General features: G+C 37.1%; 1 protein-coding gene across 4 annotated transcripts in view; it reads right to left on the bottom strand.

Moving 5' to 3' along the window:
- Positions 1-21,498, bottom strand: part of SLC25A14 (solute carrier family 25 member 14) — a 34,643-nt gene that overhangs the window by 3,206 nt on the left and 9,939 nt on the right. For all 4 annotated transcript variants that reach the window (XM_065915158.1, XM_065915159.1, XM_065915156.1 and 1 more), the window contains 4 exons: positions 20,568-20,653; positions 17,316-17,411; positions 7,323-7,447; positions 6,405-6,540 (listed from right to left, as the gene is read on the bottom strand). In XM_065915158.1, the coding sequence (XP_065771230.1) occupies positions 6,405-6,540; positions 7,323-7,447; positions 17,316-17,411; positions 20,568-20,653 (443 nt within the window). The remainder of the gene's footprint in view (positions 1-6,404; positions 6,541-7,322; positions 7,448-17,315; positions 17,412-20,567; positions 20,654-21,498) is intronic.

Raw genomic sequence — 21,498 nt, forward strand, 5'->3', positions numbered from 1 at the left:
AAATATTAAGTAACTCCTGTGTGTAAGATATCATGTTCTGCATTGAAAAATGTTATTTTGCCCTCTCACTGGTGAAGTAAAACCCACCACTATACTAAAAAATGAATATATTTGGATAAAACAACAATATGAGAATCCAGACTTCTAAATATCCCTTATTCTATACTATAGATTAAGAAGACTTGATATGATTATCCTTACTAACCATTGTGGAAGCAAATAGTAACATAAGGACACTATTTATAAAAACATAGTGGTAATATGCTTGTCCCAATGGATCATCAGCAAATGCTAGAGGTCTCAGACCAAAATTGATGTTGGAAAATTGTGAAAATCAACCAAAATAAATCCTGGAGGCAGACAGCCTCCTAGAATCACAGATTGCTAAGACAAGGGACCTTAGAGATACAAACCAATCTCATCACCTCTCACTTGGAACACCACAACAAGTCTCCTAACTGGTCTATGATCTCCACCTAGGAAGCCAAGCAATCTTTTAAAATTATAAATTAGATAGTGTCACTTTCCTGCTTAAAGCTGTCCAATGACTTACTAGTAGATTTGATTCTAATTGTAAGTTTTCTTCAGCGACCTACATGATCCTAAATGATTTAGCCCTGCCTCTCTCCGGTTTCATTTCCTAATACTTTTCCCTTCATTCATCTCACACACACAGTCACACCAGCCTTGTTTTTAACCCTTGAAAGTGTCCAGCTCATTCCAAACTCAGAGCCCTTGTACCCATTCCCTCTTTCTGAAATGCTTTCCTCTCAGATTTTCTCGTGACCACCCTCTTCTCATCATTCAGACCCCTGCTCAAATAAATGTCACCCCCTCACACCCTTTCCCTCACCATCCTAGCTGAAGAAGTTCCCCACCACCATCAGAGTCACTATCTCATTATGCTATGTTAGTTTTTTCATAGCATTTACTTCTTTATGAAATTATACCGTTTATTATCTGCATATTGATTCTCTGTCTCCCTCAACTAGAATGTAATCTCCAGGAAAGCAAGAGAGCAGGGACCATGTTGGTCTTCTTCACCATTCTACTCCACTAACAAACACTCTCTGGCATAGTAAAGTCTCCACTAACTATCTGAATAAATATTTGTTGAGTAAATGAACACACAAACTTTTACACACACACAGTCACTAACAATCTCATGAGCCTAATGATTCCTTGCTGAGTTCCAAAACAGGGATCAACTTCTGAACATTGGAACTGGGATGCACCACTCTTTGGCTTGAGACAGTTGAGTAAAAACAAACAAGAACTTCTGTAGATACACAGAGATAAGAGGCTACTTTATGAAGTTATACATTCATTCAATAAATAATTTGCTGTGGATAGAGAGATACATAAGATATGTCCCTGCCTTCATGGAACTTACGTCCACTGGGCAGACAGACATTAAAAGCAACTACAACTGACTCTTGAACAACACAGTTGTCAGGGACACCAACCCTCTGTGCTGTCAAAACTCCTGGTATAACTTTTTGTCAGCCCTCCGCAACCACATATTCAACCAACCACAGGTCGTGTAGTACTGTAGCAGTTACTATTGAAAACAAATCTGCATGTAAGTGGACCTGTCCAGGTCAAACTTGAGTTACTCAAGGGTCAACTGTACAATAAAATGTAACAAATGTCAATAAATGTGATACAGCAATACAACAGAATATCACCCAACCATAAAAAGGAACAAACTATAGGCATACTTCATTTTATCGCACTTCACTACACTTTGCAGATAATGGATTTTTCACAAACTGAAAGTTTGTGGCAACCCTGAGTTGAGTGACTCTATGAGCACCATTTTTCCAACAGCAGTTGCCCATTTTGTATCTCTCTGTCACTTTTGGTAATTCTCATCATATTTCAAACTTTTTCATTATATTACCTTTGTTATGGTGATCTGTGATCCGTGATCTTTGATGTTACTATTGTAAAGAGATTACGACTCGCTGAAGGCTCAGATGATGGTTAACATTTTGAAGTATGTACATTGTTTTATTTAGACAATACTATTGCACATTTCATAAACTATTATGTAATGTAAAAATAATTTTTACATGTACTGGGGAACCAAAAAAGTTCATGTTGCTCACTTTATTGCAGTATGTGCTTTATTGTGGTGGTCTGGAAGCACATCTCTTCTAGAGTTATGCTTGGATTGATACATGCTACAGCATGGATGAACCTTGAAACATGTTAAGTGAAAGGAACTGGTCAAAAACGTCACATATTCTATGATTCATTCATATAAGATACCCAACAATAGGCAAATCTACAGAAATAAAAGTACATTCCTGGTTGTTTAGGGCTGGGAGGATAGTGGGATAATAGCTAAAAGGCACAGGATTTCTCTTTGAGGTCATGAAAATGTTCTAAAATTGACTGTGGGGCTGATGGTTGCACACAGCTCAGAACATACCAAAAGCCACACAAATAGGTGAATTTTATGAATTAGTGAGTTGACCCTCAAAAAGACATTTTTCAAAATATAATAAATGCTATGGAAGAGCAAGAACAAAAAACTACACACACATATATAGTTTAATGGTCAGGGAAGACACTTATGAAAATAACGCAATCTTGTGGCAGAAACCAACACAACACTGTAAAGCAATTATCCTCCAATCAAAAATTTAAAAATAATTTCTTTATAGTATCATCCTTCAATTAAAAATAAATCAATTTAGCAAAGAGAGAAAAGATCCCACATGTCATGTGGCACAGCCAAAAAAAAAAAAAAAAAACTGTTCAAAAATGTTTTTAAAAAAATAAAAAGGAAAAGAATTCTAACACATGCTAAAAATTATTAAAAAATAATGCAATCTGAAGAATGAGTAGGAGCTAGCCATCTAACAAAGTACATATCATGGGTGAAAACTTGGCAATGAAACAAAGTCTAGTACTAGAACTTGTTCAGTCTGTCTGGAATATAGAATCAAGGTAGCAAAGATAAGGCTGTAAGAAGTAAAAAGGGATCTAATAATATGAGCTTTGTGCCAATGAGAAGCAATTCAAGTGTTTGCAGATAGAGGTTAAGAGGATGAGATGTACAGCTGCTCATTTCTACATGAAAGAGGAATGCATCGTTCCATTCATCCAAGTGTACTCTTACAGATAAAATAATAAAGTATGATGACCATAAAACGCAAAGTTGTTTTAGTAGCAAATAAATGAATGGCTGGTAAATGTAAGTACATAAAGGTTACTGTCAACATGAAAATACGTTTCTGATGATACCATATGGCATAGTAGTTATGAGTATAAACTTTGGAATCAGATGAACCCTGATTTAAATCCCAGATCTGCTACTTACTAGGTATATAATCTTGTGTAAATACTTAGCTACCCTGAACCTAAGTTCTCTCATTTATAAAATGGCAAAGATATTATCTACTCTATATGGTTGCTGCTAGTTAAAGAATATACTCTAGTGTGTGGTACATAATAAGCACTCAATAAATGCTAACTATTACTGTATTACTGTACCCTCTATCTCCTCTTAGCTAACCTTCTTGAAAGAGTATTTTACACTTGTCTACTTATCCTCACTTCCTATGTGTTTATCTGTCTCTCCCTATTAGAATTAAAATGTCACGAAGACCAGGACTTTTTTGCTCACCAACCTAGAACAGTACCTAGCACAAAAGACACTTGAGCAATTTTGCAAGAAATGAATGAATGGTTAAACACACTTTCCAATGGACAGCAATATGGCTTTTGCAAACACCAACCCAGCAAACCTCCTCTAGAAAATATTAAACCCAACAGACTTTGCAGCCCTTATACTGGATCTCTCTATCCCAGTTATTTAGTATTAAATAACTTCTCATCCATTCTTGAAACTCATTTCTCCTTTGGCTTCTATGCCAATAGTATATCTTGTAAGTTCCCGCATATCTTTTGAACTGTTATCTTTTGGTGTCTTTCCTGAGTTCCTCATCGGTCAAGCCCTTAAAAATTGGGAGTTCTTTCTTTGGCCCTACTCTTCTCTCTATACCAGTGATTATCAAGTGGAAGGGTGAGCATGTTAGAAATAGAAAGGAGGGCTTTTGCAAAACTCTACTCTTCAGAGTATGAGAATCATTGCTTCTGTGAATCACTAGCAATGGAAGGAGCATTACAATACTCCAGTGTGTGACGAAAGCAACAAACTTGTGAACTCTTCTTCCTGTTCTCCTTGGTCTCCCCCTCCACAGTTATATAACACCTGTACACTACTGTTTCCTCAAGTTCTTACCTCCACCCCTGAACCTCCAAGTTAAGACTAGGATATCCAAATATATTCACTGGGTATTCCCCACGCACCTCAAACTAAGTATGACAGAACCGTGATGTCCCCCACAAAACCTGCTCCTTTTCCTGTAATGTCTCTGTCAATAAAAGTCACCACATGGTCACCCAAACCAAAAACTGGCAAGTTATCTCTGACACCTTCTTTCTCTCCCACCTCTCCACAACAAGTCAACCAAATCCTGTTGACTTTATCAATTAAATTATTCTCAGCTCTATCCCTACTGTTCATGCCAAATTCAGTCTCTCATCACCTCTTGCTCAGGCCACTCTAAGAGCCTCCCACTAAGTTTCCCTATCCCTAGGTCAGCAGTTCTCTAAGTGTTGTCCCAAACTAGCAGCATCAGTATTGCCTGGGAATTGGTTAGAAATGCAAATTCTCAGGTCCTACTCCAAACTTACTGAATCACAGTCTGGTGATGGGGCCTAGCCATCTGCATTTTAACAAGCCCTCCAGGTGGTACAGATACATGTTAAAGTTTTCAGGCTTATTCCCTTGGTTTTAAGGTTTTCAACCTTGGGTGAACATTGCAATCACCTGAGGAGTTTTGAAAATCCTGACAACCTGGCTCCTACTCCAGACATTCTGAGCAGTGGTCCTTTTTGGCACCAGAGATCAGTTTTGTAGAAGAAAATTTTCCCATGGACTGGGAGAGCAAGATAGTTTTGAGATAATTCAAGCGTATTACATTTGTTGTGCACTTTATTTCCATTACTATTACATCAGCTCCATTTAAGATCATCAGGCATTAGACCCCAGAGGGTGGGGACCCCTATTCTTATGTCAATGGTCTAAGGTGAGCACAGAAGCTGAGAACATTCCCCAGGTGATTCCAATGTGCACTTAAGATTGAGAACCACTGTCTTAGATCCACTCTCCACAAAGCCAGCATGATCTATTTAAAACATAAATCTGACCTGATTAAATCTTTCAACAGCTCCTCATCAACTAAAAAAAATAAGCCCAAGCATTTCAACATAGCATTTAATATCCTTTATAACTTAACTAACCCTCAGCCACCAACACAGGGAAGGCACCACAGTGTAGTTAAAAATGCTGGTTTGAAACCAATGGTCTGAGTTGAAATCCCAGCTCTCCCACCTACTAGCTGTGAAACCCTGGGCAGGTTAATTAACCTCTTAGTGCTTCAGTGTGCTGTAATTGTGAGGATTAAATAAATGAATACATGTAAGTCTCGTTAGAACAGTCCCTGATGAAGCACTCAACAGATGTGATTTATTATATTCAGTATTCTTCCATCTACAGGAAACCTATCCCAAATTTCCAAACTGGACTAAAATTTCCTTCCATAGAGCCCTGAGTTTATCACTTAACAAGATGTGTTGATTATCTGTTTGTATACCTGCAGTACACTGTAATTTCTCTGTTTCTACTAAAATGGTGCCTGGGGACATCCCTGGCGGTAGTGAATAAGAATCTGCCTGCCAATACAGGGGACATGGGTCCGATCCCTGATCCAGGAGGATGAAGACCCAGCACAACCAATAACTAATTAAAAAATAAAATATTAATAAAATAAAATGGTATCTGATAGATAATAGTTAACTGAACTGATAACAGCAGAGAAACCATATGATAGTATCATATTTTAGCTCCAAATTTGCTTTTTTAGAAGTATTATTACTAGTGGTTATATAATGCATAATACCAGTATGATTCTCAGCTTCCTACAAACATAACACAGCAGAAACTTTCAAAGCCAAACTGGGAACAATAGTACAATACTGAACTAGAATCGAGTATCAGATTTTCTATTACAGCATCTCTGCCTTGTCTGAAGTGGGCAAATGTGGAATACATCAGGTCCTTTTCATTAGTAATCCTACATGGTGCTATTGATAAGGTATCCTGAAGTCTTAAGCATTCAAACTGGAATAATAATAACAAGGACCACTAAGCATCAGCAGATTACCAAGGAGATAGTTTTCCTACCTGGCAAGTACTCTGAGAGGCTACTAAAAATAGACATAATGATTCTTCCATCTTCAGAGCAGCAACTAAGAATAAGGACTGCAAGAAGGTCTGAGACATCAAAGAAAATCAAAAACACAATCCAAGTTCACTATGTGCATACCTTTAAAATGCCATCCAAAGTGCCCTTATAGAGGTCCACGTGTCCCACAATTGCCCTCTGGTTCATCATGCGAGTTCTTACCACATCAACTGGATTGGAAGCCAGAGCCCCAGCCAAGCCACATGTAAAGCTGGAACTAAAGATAAAAACTGTAAGAAGACAGACTGCCCCACTTCTACCTCTGCCCGCGTAAACAGAAATTAGGTCAAACATAAATGTACAATGAGTCAGACATCACAGAAAACCTGGCACTTGCTCTTTTATTACAATCTAAAGAGAAAGGAAATCTTTACTAAAGAAACATTAGTCAAAAGCTGTCCCCTTCACTTTTCAATCCAAAATTCAGATGGCCTTTAAAAAAAAAGAGAGAGAGAGAGTTTGTAAGTCTAGCAAGTTTCCTAAGCAGGAAGTATTATGCATCATCTATTAGTTATGTAAAATTTTCAAGTCACAACAGCATATGCAAAAGGAGTTTGAGTAGTAAAATATCATAAAAGTTGCAAGATGAAAAAAATGTAAGATGAAATGAGCAACATTTCAGTCCAAAACTGTGATCTTGCTTCATAAGCCCCATAAAATTTCACCCTTTTATTTTTTTTATCATTGAGAAAATTTGCTTTCTGACCCAAAATTAATCAAAGCAAATAATAGAAGAGTTTAAAAGGTATAGAGTCTATATGAACAAATTCAAATACTGCAGACATCTGGAATTAGACACTGCTCCCAAGTACCAAAGTGCCTATTGCATCTGGAATCTCTGTACGTTTATCAGAAGGCTTGAAGTTCTGGTGATAAGAGAGAAAAAGGTATTTAGGCCATATGTACTCATTACCAATTCTAGATGAGGACTTCAGTGAAAGATGCTTTTTGTGCTTGAAGTACTGACAATATGGAATGAATGCAACCTATCTGACTTACACAAAGTGAGTTAAGATTGTGTCTCCCATCAGCCCTGACAATATCAAGTGCTTCTTCGTAATATCATACACAGGTAGCTCTACTCCCACAACGATGGCAGCCCGCTGAGCAGTTGGGACAACACCCTACAAAACATAAGTGACATGAGACACTGCGGAAATACATTGGTAGTGAGTTAAGTCAAAAGGTGAACAAAATAGGCCAGGAATTTAAACTGGCAGAAAAAAATCCAAGTCTGCAGCATAAGATCACTCTTTCACATCAATTGTATATACTGAAACACTTATAAATGCCCAATTCACTTACTATACTAAAAATAAAATCATCGATATGACACCTAAAGCACAAACAATGAAAGAAAAACAGATAAATGGACTTCATCATAATTAAACATTCTTGTGATTAGTAAAACAACAACCCACACAATGGGAGAAAATATTTGCAAATCATATATCTGGACTAGTACAAAGCATATATTATATTAATATATGGACTAGTATCCAAAATATATAAAGAACCATTACAACTCGACAATAAAAGGACAAACAACCCAATTTTTAAAATTTTTAAAATGCAAAAGACAAAGACAGAAATATAGATCAATGGAACAAAATAGAAAGCCCAGAGATAAATCCACGTACCTATGGACACCTTATCTTCAACAAAGGAGGCAAGAATATACAATGGAAAAAAGACAACCTCTTTAACAAGTGGTGCTGGGAAAACTGGTCAACCACTTGTAAAAGAATGAAACTAGAACACTTTCTAACACCATACACAAAAATAAACTCAAAATGGATTAAAGATCTAAACGTAAGACCAGAAACTATAAAACTCCTAGAGGAGAACATAGGCAAAACACTCTCTGACATAAATCACAGCAAGATCCTCTATGACCCACCTCCCAGAATATTGGAAATAAAAGCAAAAATAAACAAATGGGACCTAATTAAACTTAATAACTTTTGCACAACAAATCAAACTATAAGCAAGGTGAAAAGACAGCCTTCAGAATGGGAGAAAATAATAGCAAATGAAGAAACCGACAAAGGATTAATCTCAAATATACACAAGCAACTCCTACAGCTCAATTCCAGAAAAATAAACGACCCAATCAAAAAATGGGCCAAAGAATTAACAGACATTTCTCCAAAGAAGACATACAGATGGCTAACAAACACATGAAAAGATGCTCAACATCACTCATTATCAGAGAAATGCAAATCAAAACCACAATGAGGTACCATTACACGCCAGTCAGAATGGCTGCTATCCAAAAGTCTACAAGCAATAAATGCTGGAGAGGGTGTGAAGAAAAGGGAACCCTCTTACACTGTTGGTGGGAATGCAAACTAGTACACCCTCTATGGAGAACAGTGTGGAGATTCCTTAAAAAACTGGAAATAGAACTGCCATTTGACCCAGCAATCCCACTCCTGGGCATACACACCGAGGAAACCAGAACTGAAAGAGACACGTGCACCCCAGTGTTCATCGCAGCACTGTTTATAATAGCCAGGACATGGAAGCAACCTAGATGCCCATCAGCAGACGAATGGATAAGGAAGCTATGGTACATATACACTATGGAATACTACTCAGTCCTTAAAAAGAATTCATTTGAATCAGTTCTAATGAGATGGATGAAACTGGAGCCCATTATACAGAGTGAAGTAAGCCAGAAAGATAAAGACCAATACAGTATACTAATGCATATATATGGAATTTAAAAAGATGGTAACGATAACCCTATATGCAAGACAGAAAAAGAGACATAGATGTACAGAACAGACTTTTGGACTCTATGGGAGAAGGCGAGGGTGGGATGATCTGAGAGAATAGCACTGAAACATGTATATTATCAAGTGTGAAACAGATTACCAGCCCAGGTTGGATGCATGAGACAAGTGCTCAGGGCTGGTGCACTGGGAAGACCCAGAGGGATGGGATGGGGAGGGAGGTGGGAGGGGGGATCAGGATGGGGAACACATGTAAATCCATTGCTGATTCATGTCAATGTATGGGAAAAACCACTACAATATTGAAAAGTAATTAGCCTCCAACTAATAAAAATAAATGAAAAAAAGATGTGCAAAAGATCTAAATAGACATTTTTCCAAAGAAGATATACAATTATATACTGCTGGTGGGAATACCATATAGAGCAGCCACTGTGATAAACACTTTGTCAATTCCTGAAAAAGTTAAACATAGAATTACTATATGACCAATCAATTTTGCATCCAGATATACCTAGGAGAATTAAACATGTATTTATGCAAAAACTTGTACATAAATGTTCATAACATCATTATTCATAATAGCCCAAAAGTACAAACAAATACTTATTAACTGATGAAAGGATAAACAAAATGTGGTATGTACATACAATAGAATTATTATTCAGCCATAAACAGAAATGAAGTACTGATAAATGCTGAAACACAGTTGAAAAATTTAGAATAGTATGCTAATCTAAAGAAGCCAGTCATAAATGCCACATATTGTATAATTACATTTACACGAATTGCCAGAATTGGGAAATCTATAGAGACAGAAAGCAGATTAGTAGTTGCCTAGGTTTAGGAGGGTTGGAAGTTGTGAGAAGTGACTATGAATAGGTATAGCGTTTTTTTCTCTGATGATGAGATATTCTAAATTTAGATGGTGGTGATGACTATACAAGTCTGTGGATATCCAAAAAACATTATATACTTAAAGATGGCAAATTTTATGATATGTGAATTATCTCAACAAAGATGTTGGACTTCCCTGGTGGTCCAGTGGTTGGAAAACCACCTGCCAATGCAGGGGACACAGGTTCAATCCCTGGTCCGGGAGGATCCCACATGGCCAGCAGTAACTAAGCCTGGGAGCAACAACTATCGAGCCCACCCTAGAGTTCGTGCTCCACAACAAGAGAATCCACCACAATGAAAAGCCCACACACTGCAACGAAGAGTAGCTTCCGCTTGCCACAGCTAGAGAAAGTCCACGCACAGCAACAAAGATCCAGCAAAGCCAAGAATAAATAAATAAATAATTTAAAAAATAAAAGCATGAAGCAAAAGTCAGTAGGGAGAGGACAGCTTTTGAGTTTAATTCACAGAATTTAGAATGTGCACAAAGGATACACTAGGATCACATAAAAGTTATGACATAGCCAGGGAGAAGGCCAAGACAAAGTATACTTCCTTACAAGTCCTCCTGCAGTAACACTACCAGCTTTTCAGTCACAAGCACACTATTTCTCTCACAGCTTACATGACAACACAGGGTTACTAGAGCATTAAAAAGTCATGTTTTTGAAGAATAAGAATAACACCACAAAATGCTTATAACGCTAAAGAAGGGAAGAGATAGCATTATTCTAACTGGACTTCCCAGGTGGCTCAGTGGGTAAAGAATCTGCCTGCCAATGTAGGAGACATGCGAGACGCAGGTTCGATTCCTGGGTCAGGAAGATCTCCTGGAGTAGCAAATGGCAACCCATTCCAGTATTCTTGGCTGGGAAATCCCATGGACAGGGGAGCCTGGTGGGCTATAATCCATGGGGTCGCAAAGCATCAGACATGACTGAAGTGACTGAGCATTCTAACTTTAGGAGGAGAGGTATATATACAAATGACACATTTATGTAAAAATTTTTACAAGGAATATTTTACTTTTATAACTGTTTAAATATCATTTAAAAAATGGAGGGACTTCCCTGCTGGTCCAGTGGTTATGACTCCATCCTTCCAATCTAGGGGGCATGAGTTCAATCCCTGGTTGGGGAGCTAAGATCCCACATGCTGTGTGACATGGCCAAAAAATAAAATTTAAAATAATTTGATAAAAAACTGAAAATAATATACCAAGAGGAGTAACTGCTTTCTGGGATACCTGTTAAAATTAGAGTTCAATCTTCTCTAAATTCCCAAACGCAATTCATAAGGTGGACGTGATGGAGCTGTGCTATTATCGGATGCTTGATTCTGCTGAGCAGGCTGGTTCGCCCAGCAGTACCTTCGTCGCTGACCCTTCCACCTGCTCAACTCTGTTAGAAGGTAGTCCCAGAAGACTAATTTGGTGAACAGTATGGCCCCAAGGGGTGAATTTTGGTCACAGACATGTTTTGCGTGGCCTACACAGTGTTTCTTAGAAGGCTGAATTAGCTGTCAACATTAAAAAAAAAAAACACCAAAAAAAAAAAATACCACAGGAATGGATACTTCACACAGGAATGCTGATTTTCAGCCTCTCTTGAAAGCACCATGGACTCCCATGGCACATGGCAGCAATGAATAGGGCAAGTGCTCTCCAAGTCACCACTCCACTATCTCTCCAACCCTGACCTAAGCGCCAGTCACTTTCTTACTGTACTCCTGCTGTTATTTCCAACAATGGAGTTAGGAAGAAAGGGAAATGCTTCCAGTGAAAATGAAATGTTTCCAGTACCCATGTTATTACAATCAAAGCAAGAAAATAAAATACAGACGAAAAGGGCCCTGTGTTTGAAGAAAAATGTAAACATACTTCCCTGTTGAAATGAAAAAAAAAGATTCCTGCATTTTAATATGTAAATAATACATGTTTGTGTCAAAAGAATGTGCTAAGTTGCTCGGTCATGTCCGACTCTTTGCGACCCCTGGATTGTAGCCTGCCAGGCTCCTCTGTCCATGGGATTCTCCAGGCAAGAATACTGGAGTGGGTTGCCATTTCCTCCTCCAGGGGATCTTCCTGACCCAGGGATTGAACCCACGTCTCTTACACTAGCAGGTGGGTTTTTTACCACTAGCGCACCTGAGAAGTCAAAAGAATACATAACCCAATGTATTTCACTTCTTTACCTTACATGTCTGGATGATGTAAATAGCCTGGATTGTAAAAGTAGCCATTTTCAATTCCTCAAAAAATTAAACAGAATTATCATACAACCCACAGCAGTCCCACTTTTGGGTATATACACAAAGAATTAAAATCAGTCTTGAAAAGGTATCTGCATATCCATATTCACAGCAGCATTATTCACAAGAGCCAAAATACAGAAACAAACTAAATGTTCATCAATGGGTGAATGGATTAACAAAATGCAGTGTATGTATGTAATAGAGTATTGTTCAGCTTTAAAAAAGGAGTTCTGACCCATGTGACAACATGGTTGAACCTTAAGGACATTACGCTAAATGAAATAAACCAGTAATAAAAAGACAAATACTGTATGATTCCACTTACACGAGGTACCCAGAACCATCAAATTCATAGGGAGATAATAAAAGGCTGGTGGCCAGGGGCTGGGGGAGGAGAAAATGGCATGTTTTTGTTTAATGGGTATAGAGTCCCAATTTTGCAGGATGAAAAGAATTCTGGAGACTGGTTGTACAACTATGTAAAATTGTGTTATACGTATTTTATTACAATTAAAGGATTATTTTACATAAAAATAATGTAGTTGTACAACTATGTAAAATTGTGTTATATATATTTTATTACAATTAAAAGATTATTTTAAATAAAAATTAAGTAGTTATGTCCCTCTGACAAAATCTCCAATTCTATTTATTGCTCTGTCTTTGTCTTTCTCCTAGCATTAGTTTGTGAAAGAGTTCTAGTTAGTTCCATTTCCTGGTTTTAAATTAGACTAATCAAGATACGGTACCTCAAAGGGCCTTTTTATCAAAAAGCAAACCTCAAGTGTCATTGATGGATGCCATTGATGAAAGGTTATTGAGTAACAGAATATATGCATGTTGTTGTTAGATATATTACAGCACTGTTTATAATAGCCAGGACATGGAAGCAACCTAGATGCCCATCAGCAGACGAATGGATAAGGAAGCTATGGTACATATACACTATGGAATATTACTCAGCTAGTAAAAAGATTTCATTTGAATCAGTTCTAATGAGATGGATGGAACTGGAGCCCATTATACAGAGTGAAGTAAGCCAGAAAGATAAAGACCAATACAGCATACTAACGCATATATATGGAATTTTAAAAGATGGTAATGATAACCCTATATGCAAAACAGAAAAAAGAGACACAGATGTACAGAACAGACTTTGGGACTCTGTGGGAGAAGGCGAGGGTGGGATGTTCTGAGAGAACAGCATTGAAACAAGTATACTATCAAGGGTGAAACAGATCACCAGCCCAGGTTGGATGCATGAGACAAGTGCTCAGGGCTGGTGCACTGAGAAGGCCCAGAGGGATGGGATGGGGAGGGAGGTGGGAGGGGGGATCAGGATGGGGAACACATGTAAATCCATGGTTGATTCATGTCAATGTATGGCAAAAACCACTACAATATTGTAAAGTAATTAGCCTCCAACTAATAAAAATAAATGAAAAAAAAAGATATATTACCATAAACATGACCTGCTAATTGCAAAGGGGGGAAAACTTATCTTTTATTATGGTAAGAGGTGGTGGACAAGTGAACAAACTTGGCATCACTAACTTGGGGACAACCTAATGTTATGTGCTTCTTGCTGTGGTGCAATATGACATACAGGGTCACCTATGAAGCTCTCTTACCAAAAACATTTCACATGCATCTAACCAAGCCAACAGATCTAACCTCCAGCATACAAGAAATACAGGGGAAATGCAAGAAAAATTTTATAAGAAAACTGAATATGGACTGGGTATTAGGTATTAGGGACTTATTAATTTTCTGAGGTGTGACAATTTGTTGTTGTTCAGTCACTCAATCATGTCCAACTCTTTACGACCCCATGGACTGCAGCATGTAAGGCTTCCCTGTCCTTCACCATGTCCCAGAGCTTGCTCAAACTCATGTCCATTGAGTCAGTGATGCTATCCAACCATCTCATCTTCTGTTATCCCCTTCTCTTCCTGCTTTCAATCTTTCCCAGCATCAGGGCCCTTCTAATGAGTCAGTTCTTCACATCAGGTGACGAAAATATTGGAGCTTTTATTGTCATTATGCAGGAGAATGTCCTTATTCTTAGGACATGCATAACCAAGTACTTAGGGGAGTACTAAGATGTCTGCAACTTCCTTTCAAATAGTTTAGCAAAAACAAAGAGTATGTGTGTGTGTGTGGATATGCATGTGTATATATCTATACACATAAGTAGATAAAGCAAATATGACTAAACTTTGAGTCATTTAATCCAGGTGTGTAGGTTCTGTTAATTGCTGTGTTCTTTCAACTTTTCTGTATGTTTGACATTCCCTGGTGGCCCAGAAGGTAAAGAATCTGCCTTCAATGCAGGAGATGTGGGTTCGATCCCTGGGTTGGGGAGATCCTCTGGGGGAAGGCATGGCAACCCACTCCAGTATTCTTGCCTGGAGAATACCCATGGACAGAGGAGCCTGGAAGGCTACAGACCATGGGGTTGCAAAGAGTCAGACATGACTGAGCGACTAAGCACAGCGCAGCACAGTTAGGGAAAATTATAAAGAAAGAATAAAAATGAGTCTCTCCCTTTTAAGAACCTATTAATGAATTTCCCATTATACTCTGTACTACTAGTAGCCTTATTTAATATTACCAACTTAAGTGATTAACATAGGATACATAGTTATAGGAACAAAAAAATAAAAACCCAAAGTACACATAGAAGACTGGAAGATAATATGACAAAATGTTAACAGTGATATTTCTAGTTAGTGGGATTACTGGATATTTTTCTTCTTTATATATTTTCTCAATGTTTTATAGTATATCTTTTAACTTTTATAATGTTAAAGGGACCAATCCAAAGAAATGGAGAAAAACAACAAAATGGGAATGACCAGAGATCTCTTCAAGAAAATTAGATACCCAAAGATGGGCTCAATAAAGGACAGAAATGGTAGGAACCTAACAGAAGCAGGAGATATTAAGAAGTGGCAAGAATACACAGAAGAATTATACAAAAAAGATCTTCATGCCCCAGATAACCACGATGGTGTGCTCACTCACCTAGAGCCAGACATCCTGGAGTCCAAAGTCAAGTGGGCCTTATGAAGCATCACTACAGACAAAGCTAGTGGAGGTGATAGAATTCCAGTTGAGCTATTTCAAATCCTAAAATATGATGCTGTGAAAGTGCTGCACTCAATATGTCAGCAAATTTGGAAAATTCAGCAGTGGCCACAGGACTGGAAGAAGTCAGTCTTTATTTCAATTCCAAAGAAAGGCAATGCCAAAGAACGTTTAAACTACCAAACAACTGCACTCATCTCACACGCTAGCAAAGTAATGCTCAAAATTCTCCAAGCTAGGCTTCAACAGTACATGAACCAAGAACTTACAGACGTTCAAGCTGGATTTAAAACAGGCAGACGAACCAGAGATCAAATTGCCAACATGTGCTGGATCATAGAAAAAGCATGAGAATTCCAGAAGAACATCTGCTTCTGCTTATTGACTATGCTAAAGCCTTTGACTGTGTGGATCACAACAAGCTGTGGCAAATTCTTCAAGAGATGGGAATACCAGCTCACCTCACTTGCCTCTGGAGAAATCTGTATGCAAGTCAAGAAGCAACAGTTAGAACTGAACATGGAGCACAAGACTGGTTCCAAATTGGGAAAGGAGTACATCAAGGCTGTATATTGTCACTCTGCTTATTTAACTTATATGCAGAGAACATCATGCAAAATGCCAGGCTGGATGAAGCAAAAGCTGGAATCGAGACTGCCAGGAGAAATAGCAATAACCTCAGATATACAGATGATACCACCCTTACGGCAGAAAGTGAAGAGGAACTAAAGAGGCTCTTGATGAAAGTGAAAGAGGAGAGTGAAAAAGCTGGCTTAAAACTCAACATTCAAAAAACTAATTCAAAAAACCAGATGGCATCTGGTCCCATCAGTTCATGGCAAGTAGATGGGGAAACAATGAAAACAATGACAAATTTTATTTTCTTAGGCTCCAAAATCAATGCAGATGGTAACTGCAGCCATGAAATTAAAAAACGCTTGCTCCTTGGAAGAAAAGCTATGACCAACCTAGACAGCATATTAAAAAGCACAGACATTACTAGCTAGTGGGATTACTGGATATTTTTCTTCTTCATATATTTCCTCAATATTTTATAGTATATCTTTTAACTTTTATAATGTTAAAGTGATCAATCCAAAGAAATTGAGAGAAACAATAGAATGGGAATGACTACAGATCTCTTCAAGAAAATTAGAGGTACCAAGGGAACATTTCACACAAAGATGGGCACAATATGCCCATCATATTGTGGTTCCTCTTGAGGTTCAAGAGGGAGGGGATATATGTATACCTATGGCTGATTCATGTTGAGGTTTAACAGAAAACAACAAAATTCTGTAAAACAATTATCCTTCACTTAAAAAATAAATCATTTTTTTTAAAAGCAGAGACATTACTTTGCCAACAAAGGTGCATATCATCAAAGCTATGGTTTTTCCAATAGTTATGTATGGATGTGAGAGTTGAACCATAAAGAAAGCTGAGTGCCGAAGAATTGATGCTTTTGAACTGTGGTATTGGAGAAGGCTTTTGAGAGTCCCCTGGACTGCAAGGAGATCAAACTAGTCAATCCTAAAGGAAATCAGTCCTGAATATTCACTGCAAGCGCTAGTGCTGAAGCTCCAATGCTTTGGCCACCTGATGTGAGGAACTGACTCATTAAAAAATACCCTGATGCTGGGAAGATTGAAGGCAGGATGAGAAAGGAACAATGGAGGATGAAATGGTTGGATGGCACCACTGACTCAATGAACATGAGTTTGAGTAAGCTCCGGGAGTTGGTGATGGACAGGGAGGCCTGGGGTGCTGCAGTCCATGGGGTCACAAAGAGTCGGACACGACTGAACGACCGAACTGAACTGAAAGGCAACTGATAAGTTTTGGTCCTTTCAAAGGTGATAAGGAACTTCTTACCTTCTTATCTTTTGGGGGTTATTAAGCAATTATAAACAGTGCATGGTATAAGGTGACAATTCACAATTTTATGCCTTTATATAAAAGGTTTTCTTCACAAATTCCAGGTGTAAAGAATAATACCAAGAGTACTCACCCTCCACAAACCCCGGGTACCTTCTTGTTGGTATATATCGATGAAGCTGCCAATCATGCTGCCTTGGAACAAGCTTCCTTGAGCCTGCATTCGAATCTAAAATCAGAAGAGGGGCACATTTTGTTTTGTCAGAGAACCAAAATGAAACGTTTCACTCATTTAAAATGAAGAAAACAGTATTTGGGAATTATCAAAAAAAAGTCAGCCTGCTATTATGATGAAACTAATGACTTAAGCTATGTATAGAAAGCATTATTTGTGTCAAAGTATATTTTATAAAGATGATTTTCATCAGTCTCACATTTTTCATACTAAGTCCATCATTTCTGGAGTTGGAAGAAAATTGGGGGAAAAAGAGAACAAGTACTCAGAAAGGGTAGAAAAGAATCCATTTAAACTATGATTAGTTTAGTGAAAAACTAGAAACAACTTACAAGTTCAAAAATAACAAAGGATTAGCTGCATAAAGTATGAAACATCCATTTAATGGAATAGTATGCAGCCATAAAATTTGATTGTAGAATAATATTTGTGGATATTTGAAAATGTCAGCAATTAACTGCTAGATAGAAAAAGCAGGTTGCAAAGCAGTATGTATGGCATATCATTTTTATCAAAAATACATAAACTTAAAAATAACCATATGCACAACCAAATGTTGATGGTAGCTTAAGTTTAAGTGACGAAGTCACAAATGGGCATTTCTCTCTTTTGTGTTTTTCCTGCCTTCCACTTTTTGCTACATTGAACATGCATTGTTTATTGAGGTGTAAAAAGCAGGGGGGGGAGTTTTAAAATATAATTTAATGCTCACAAGACCTTACATTGAGTTTTATTGTAAAAAGCATGACACTGTATTCTGCAAAGTAGACTCTGAGAGGTACAAGAAAAGGGAGATAGCATTGACAGGCCATGTGAAAGATCACTGAGAGCACACACAGATCATAGTAGTCAGTCTCTAAATCCTAGTGGACCAAATGCAGGCCTGATTTTCATGAAGCACAACTCTAGGTTTTAATAAATGTTCTTGGTAAGTCATGGTACAGGCATATGTTTTTATGTGGAAAGTCAACTGCTACTACTAAGAGTGTAGAAATAAAACCTAAACCATATTAAAATGAAATAGAAACTATCACAAAGACAAACTGAAACCATAAATAACCTACGGTAAGTAGAGGACTTCTTTATGGAAGTAGTTCCTGAGCAGGGTTGGGATGACATCGAGGTAAGTGTGGCACTTTCCTCAGCCACAGAATGTAGCAGGAGGGTGTAAAAAAGCCTCAGTAATTCAGATAAATGATATTTCAATGCAATATTCTTAAAAATCAAAATGAATGTACAAAAACCTACGATGAACCAATCATCAAAATTGTAACTAAAGACAGGATCCAATAGGGCAGGATTTAACGTAAGCAAGTGAGATGGATTGTACAAAATATGGCTATTTTGTTTCATCATGAAATTTTTACACTCATTTTAATTTTTAAAAAAGATTGCATAAAATGTTATTTCTCTTGATTATTGAGGGTTTTTTTTGGCACATCCTTACATTTTGCACCCAAGCAGAGTATCTCACTTGTGTTGTCCTAGTCCTGACCCTGTTTCTGAGGTGTCTTAAAGGACAAATTCATGAGGAAAGGGGGAAAAATCATTGCAGGCAAAAAGAGAACTACATGCACACAGGCAAGAAAGGAGCACATAGTTCAGAGAGAGAACCGTTCAAGGATAAGTGAAAGGATTAAACAGATCAACAGTGACTATAACTCCTAATAAGATTGTCACTACCCTGGTCCCCCACTCCCCAGGACCACTCACTGCTCAGTCCTACCTAAGTATAGAAAGGAAAAGGCAGCCTGTAGCATTGGTCAGTGGTTGCAACTGTACCAGACAAGTCAGAGGGACAGGAAACTGAAGTGAATCTGAAAAGCATCTTCTAACATGTGTAATTACATGGCAAATATTTTAGAGTTTTAGGATACAGTCAGTTATCTTTAAAAGTACTTAGTCTGTACACTCTAAAGTGATATAAAAATTCTGTAGGTAAAATTTTCTCAATTTAATCCAGAAATATCATTTTCATAGATTCTTCATCAACCACCACTGGTTTCTTTCATGTGTACTGTTTTTCAAGTCACTCTCTCGGTTTTCAAAACTCTCTGAATCACAACAGATGCCCTTTCCACTTAACCTGGCCACCTGTGGTTTCAAATAAAGTATATGTTCTCTTACTTTTTTCCCCTCACATTTCCCCTAAAATAATTTTTTAAAACTTGGGATCTTCTTATACATTTTAATCATATATTTAGTAATTTTAATTATCATAAGTTTAAATGAGTTAATAAGTTGGAAATGTTTACCACTCTATCTCAAATATAAGATATAGAGTGATACTATTAAATAAAATTCAATTATTAGATTAAATCAAATATGGATTGATATTACTGATATAATTAAATAAATGTTTCATTCTGTGTTCTGAGAAATACTGAAAGAAATCCAATTATATTGCAAAAAACTCAGTACCACTAAACTTTAATGTTTTGGTCCTGAATTCAGAATATCTCAACATAAGCCAAAATATATAATTTTAAAGCTAAATCTCATCCTTAATAGAAATATGGATTAGACAGGAAAAGACATCAACATCATAGACTTAAGATACCTCAATGAGTCATTAAAGGAGGTTTCTCTAAAACTGTCTTTCAGTGTATCCCTTTGCTTGCTATTCCAGCTTACACTACAGGTTGATACACCATACTAAGATTTGGGATGGGTGGGGGAATATGCCTTTCTCTTTTAAAGTGGGGAAAGGGTTGTTATAAACATGAGTTCATTTTTAGATCGGTTTTTGAGAAGGGTATAAAGAAAGTAAGGGATCTGGAAATTGATTCCCTTAAAATTGCATAGCCCTGGGAAAGAATGTTTAAAGGTTAGCATACTCTATAGTCTGAAGACTAATGGATTAATATATATCATAATAAATTGACTACTATTTATTGAGCATCTACTACCTACCATGTGTAATGATAGTTTACACATATTATCTTTAATTCTTAACAACTTCATGTATTATATACTGAATTATCTTCATTTTACAAATGAGAAAACTGAGGCTTAAAGCAGTTAAGTGATCTGCCCAAGGTTTTACAGTTGGCAAGTGACACAGTAGGGATTTGTGACCAAATCTGATACAAAGCTCATGCTCTTTTTGCTTCACACTGAATACACCCAATGCAACCAGACTTCTCTTACCTTCAGCACATCGGTGGGATTGGCTATAGCAGAAGATATCACTCCTGACACTACTCCACATATCATATTAATTAAAAGAGTTTCATCTGTAAAAAGGAACAAGAAAAGGAAAGGTCTGCTTATAAGAGGCACTGAGAAGAGAGCTTCTGAAAAGAGAGTACTGAGCTATCAGAGGAAGGGAACCATGGTCAAAGAAATGACTGTAGAAATGAACTACAAAGCTTATAAAAATAAAAAAACTCAAATATTTCTAGGTTCCAAAGGAGTACTGAAACAAAAAATTTGTAAAACATAGATTATTTTAAAATATTTCTAAAATACACTGGAATATATCCTATTATTCTATATAACTGCCAATATTCCATATAAATTCAGAAAGGCAAATAGCACTTTAATCACTTCAAACATCTAAAGGAAAAATTTTAAGTCTCTTTCTAGATAATTATCAATTCTAAAGACTCAGAACCAAATATTAAAAAATAAAATCTTATGTCTAATAGAAAAAAATTTCCTAAATACTAATTTTAATTGGCCTTGATAACTACTAGCATCTATTTATTTACAGAAGATTTCTGTAGTTAAATGTGAAAAACTAGTCATTTGGAACTAAATTCTCTCAGCTAGAAAAAAGAACAAAGAAACCACAGAGTATATTATTCTAAAATTCAATCTTCACCATGCCTCCTCACCATGAAGAGCCTACGAAGAGAAACTAGGTAAACCCAAGTGAAGAATACGTGAGAGGAAATTATTTCAGGACTAGAATACTTCAGGATCCTTAAAGAGGAGGCTTCAGAAAAAGTTGATTTAGAAAATAAAGCAATTCAAAGGACATTACTAACCGAAAAGCTCTCCAGCTGTCCCCAACTATGCAACAGCCTCAGGCCTGTAGTAAAATAATCATTTTAGTACAGTATTTAGCTGAAAAAGC

Source organism: Muntiacus reevesi, chromosome X (genome assembly GCF_963930625.1).
Source record: "Muntiacus reevesi chromosome X, mMunRee1.1, whole genome shotgun sequence".
In the NCBI taxonomy this organism is placed as follows: domain Eukaryota; kingdom Metazoa; phylum Chordata; class Mammalia; order Artiodactyla; family Cervidae; genus Muntiacus; species Muntiacus reevesi.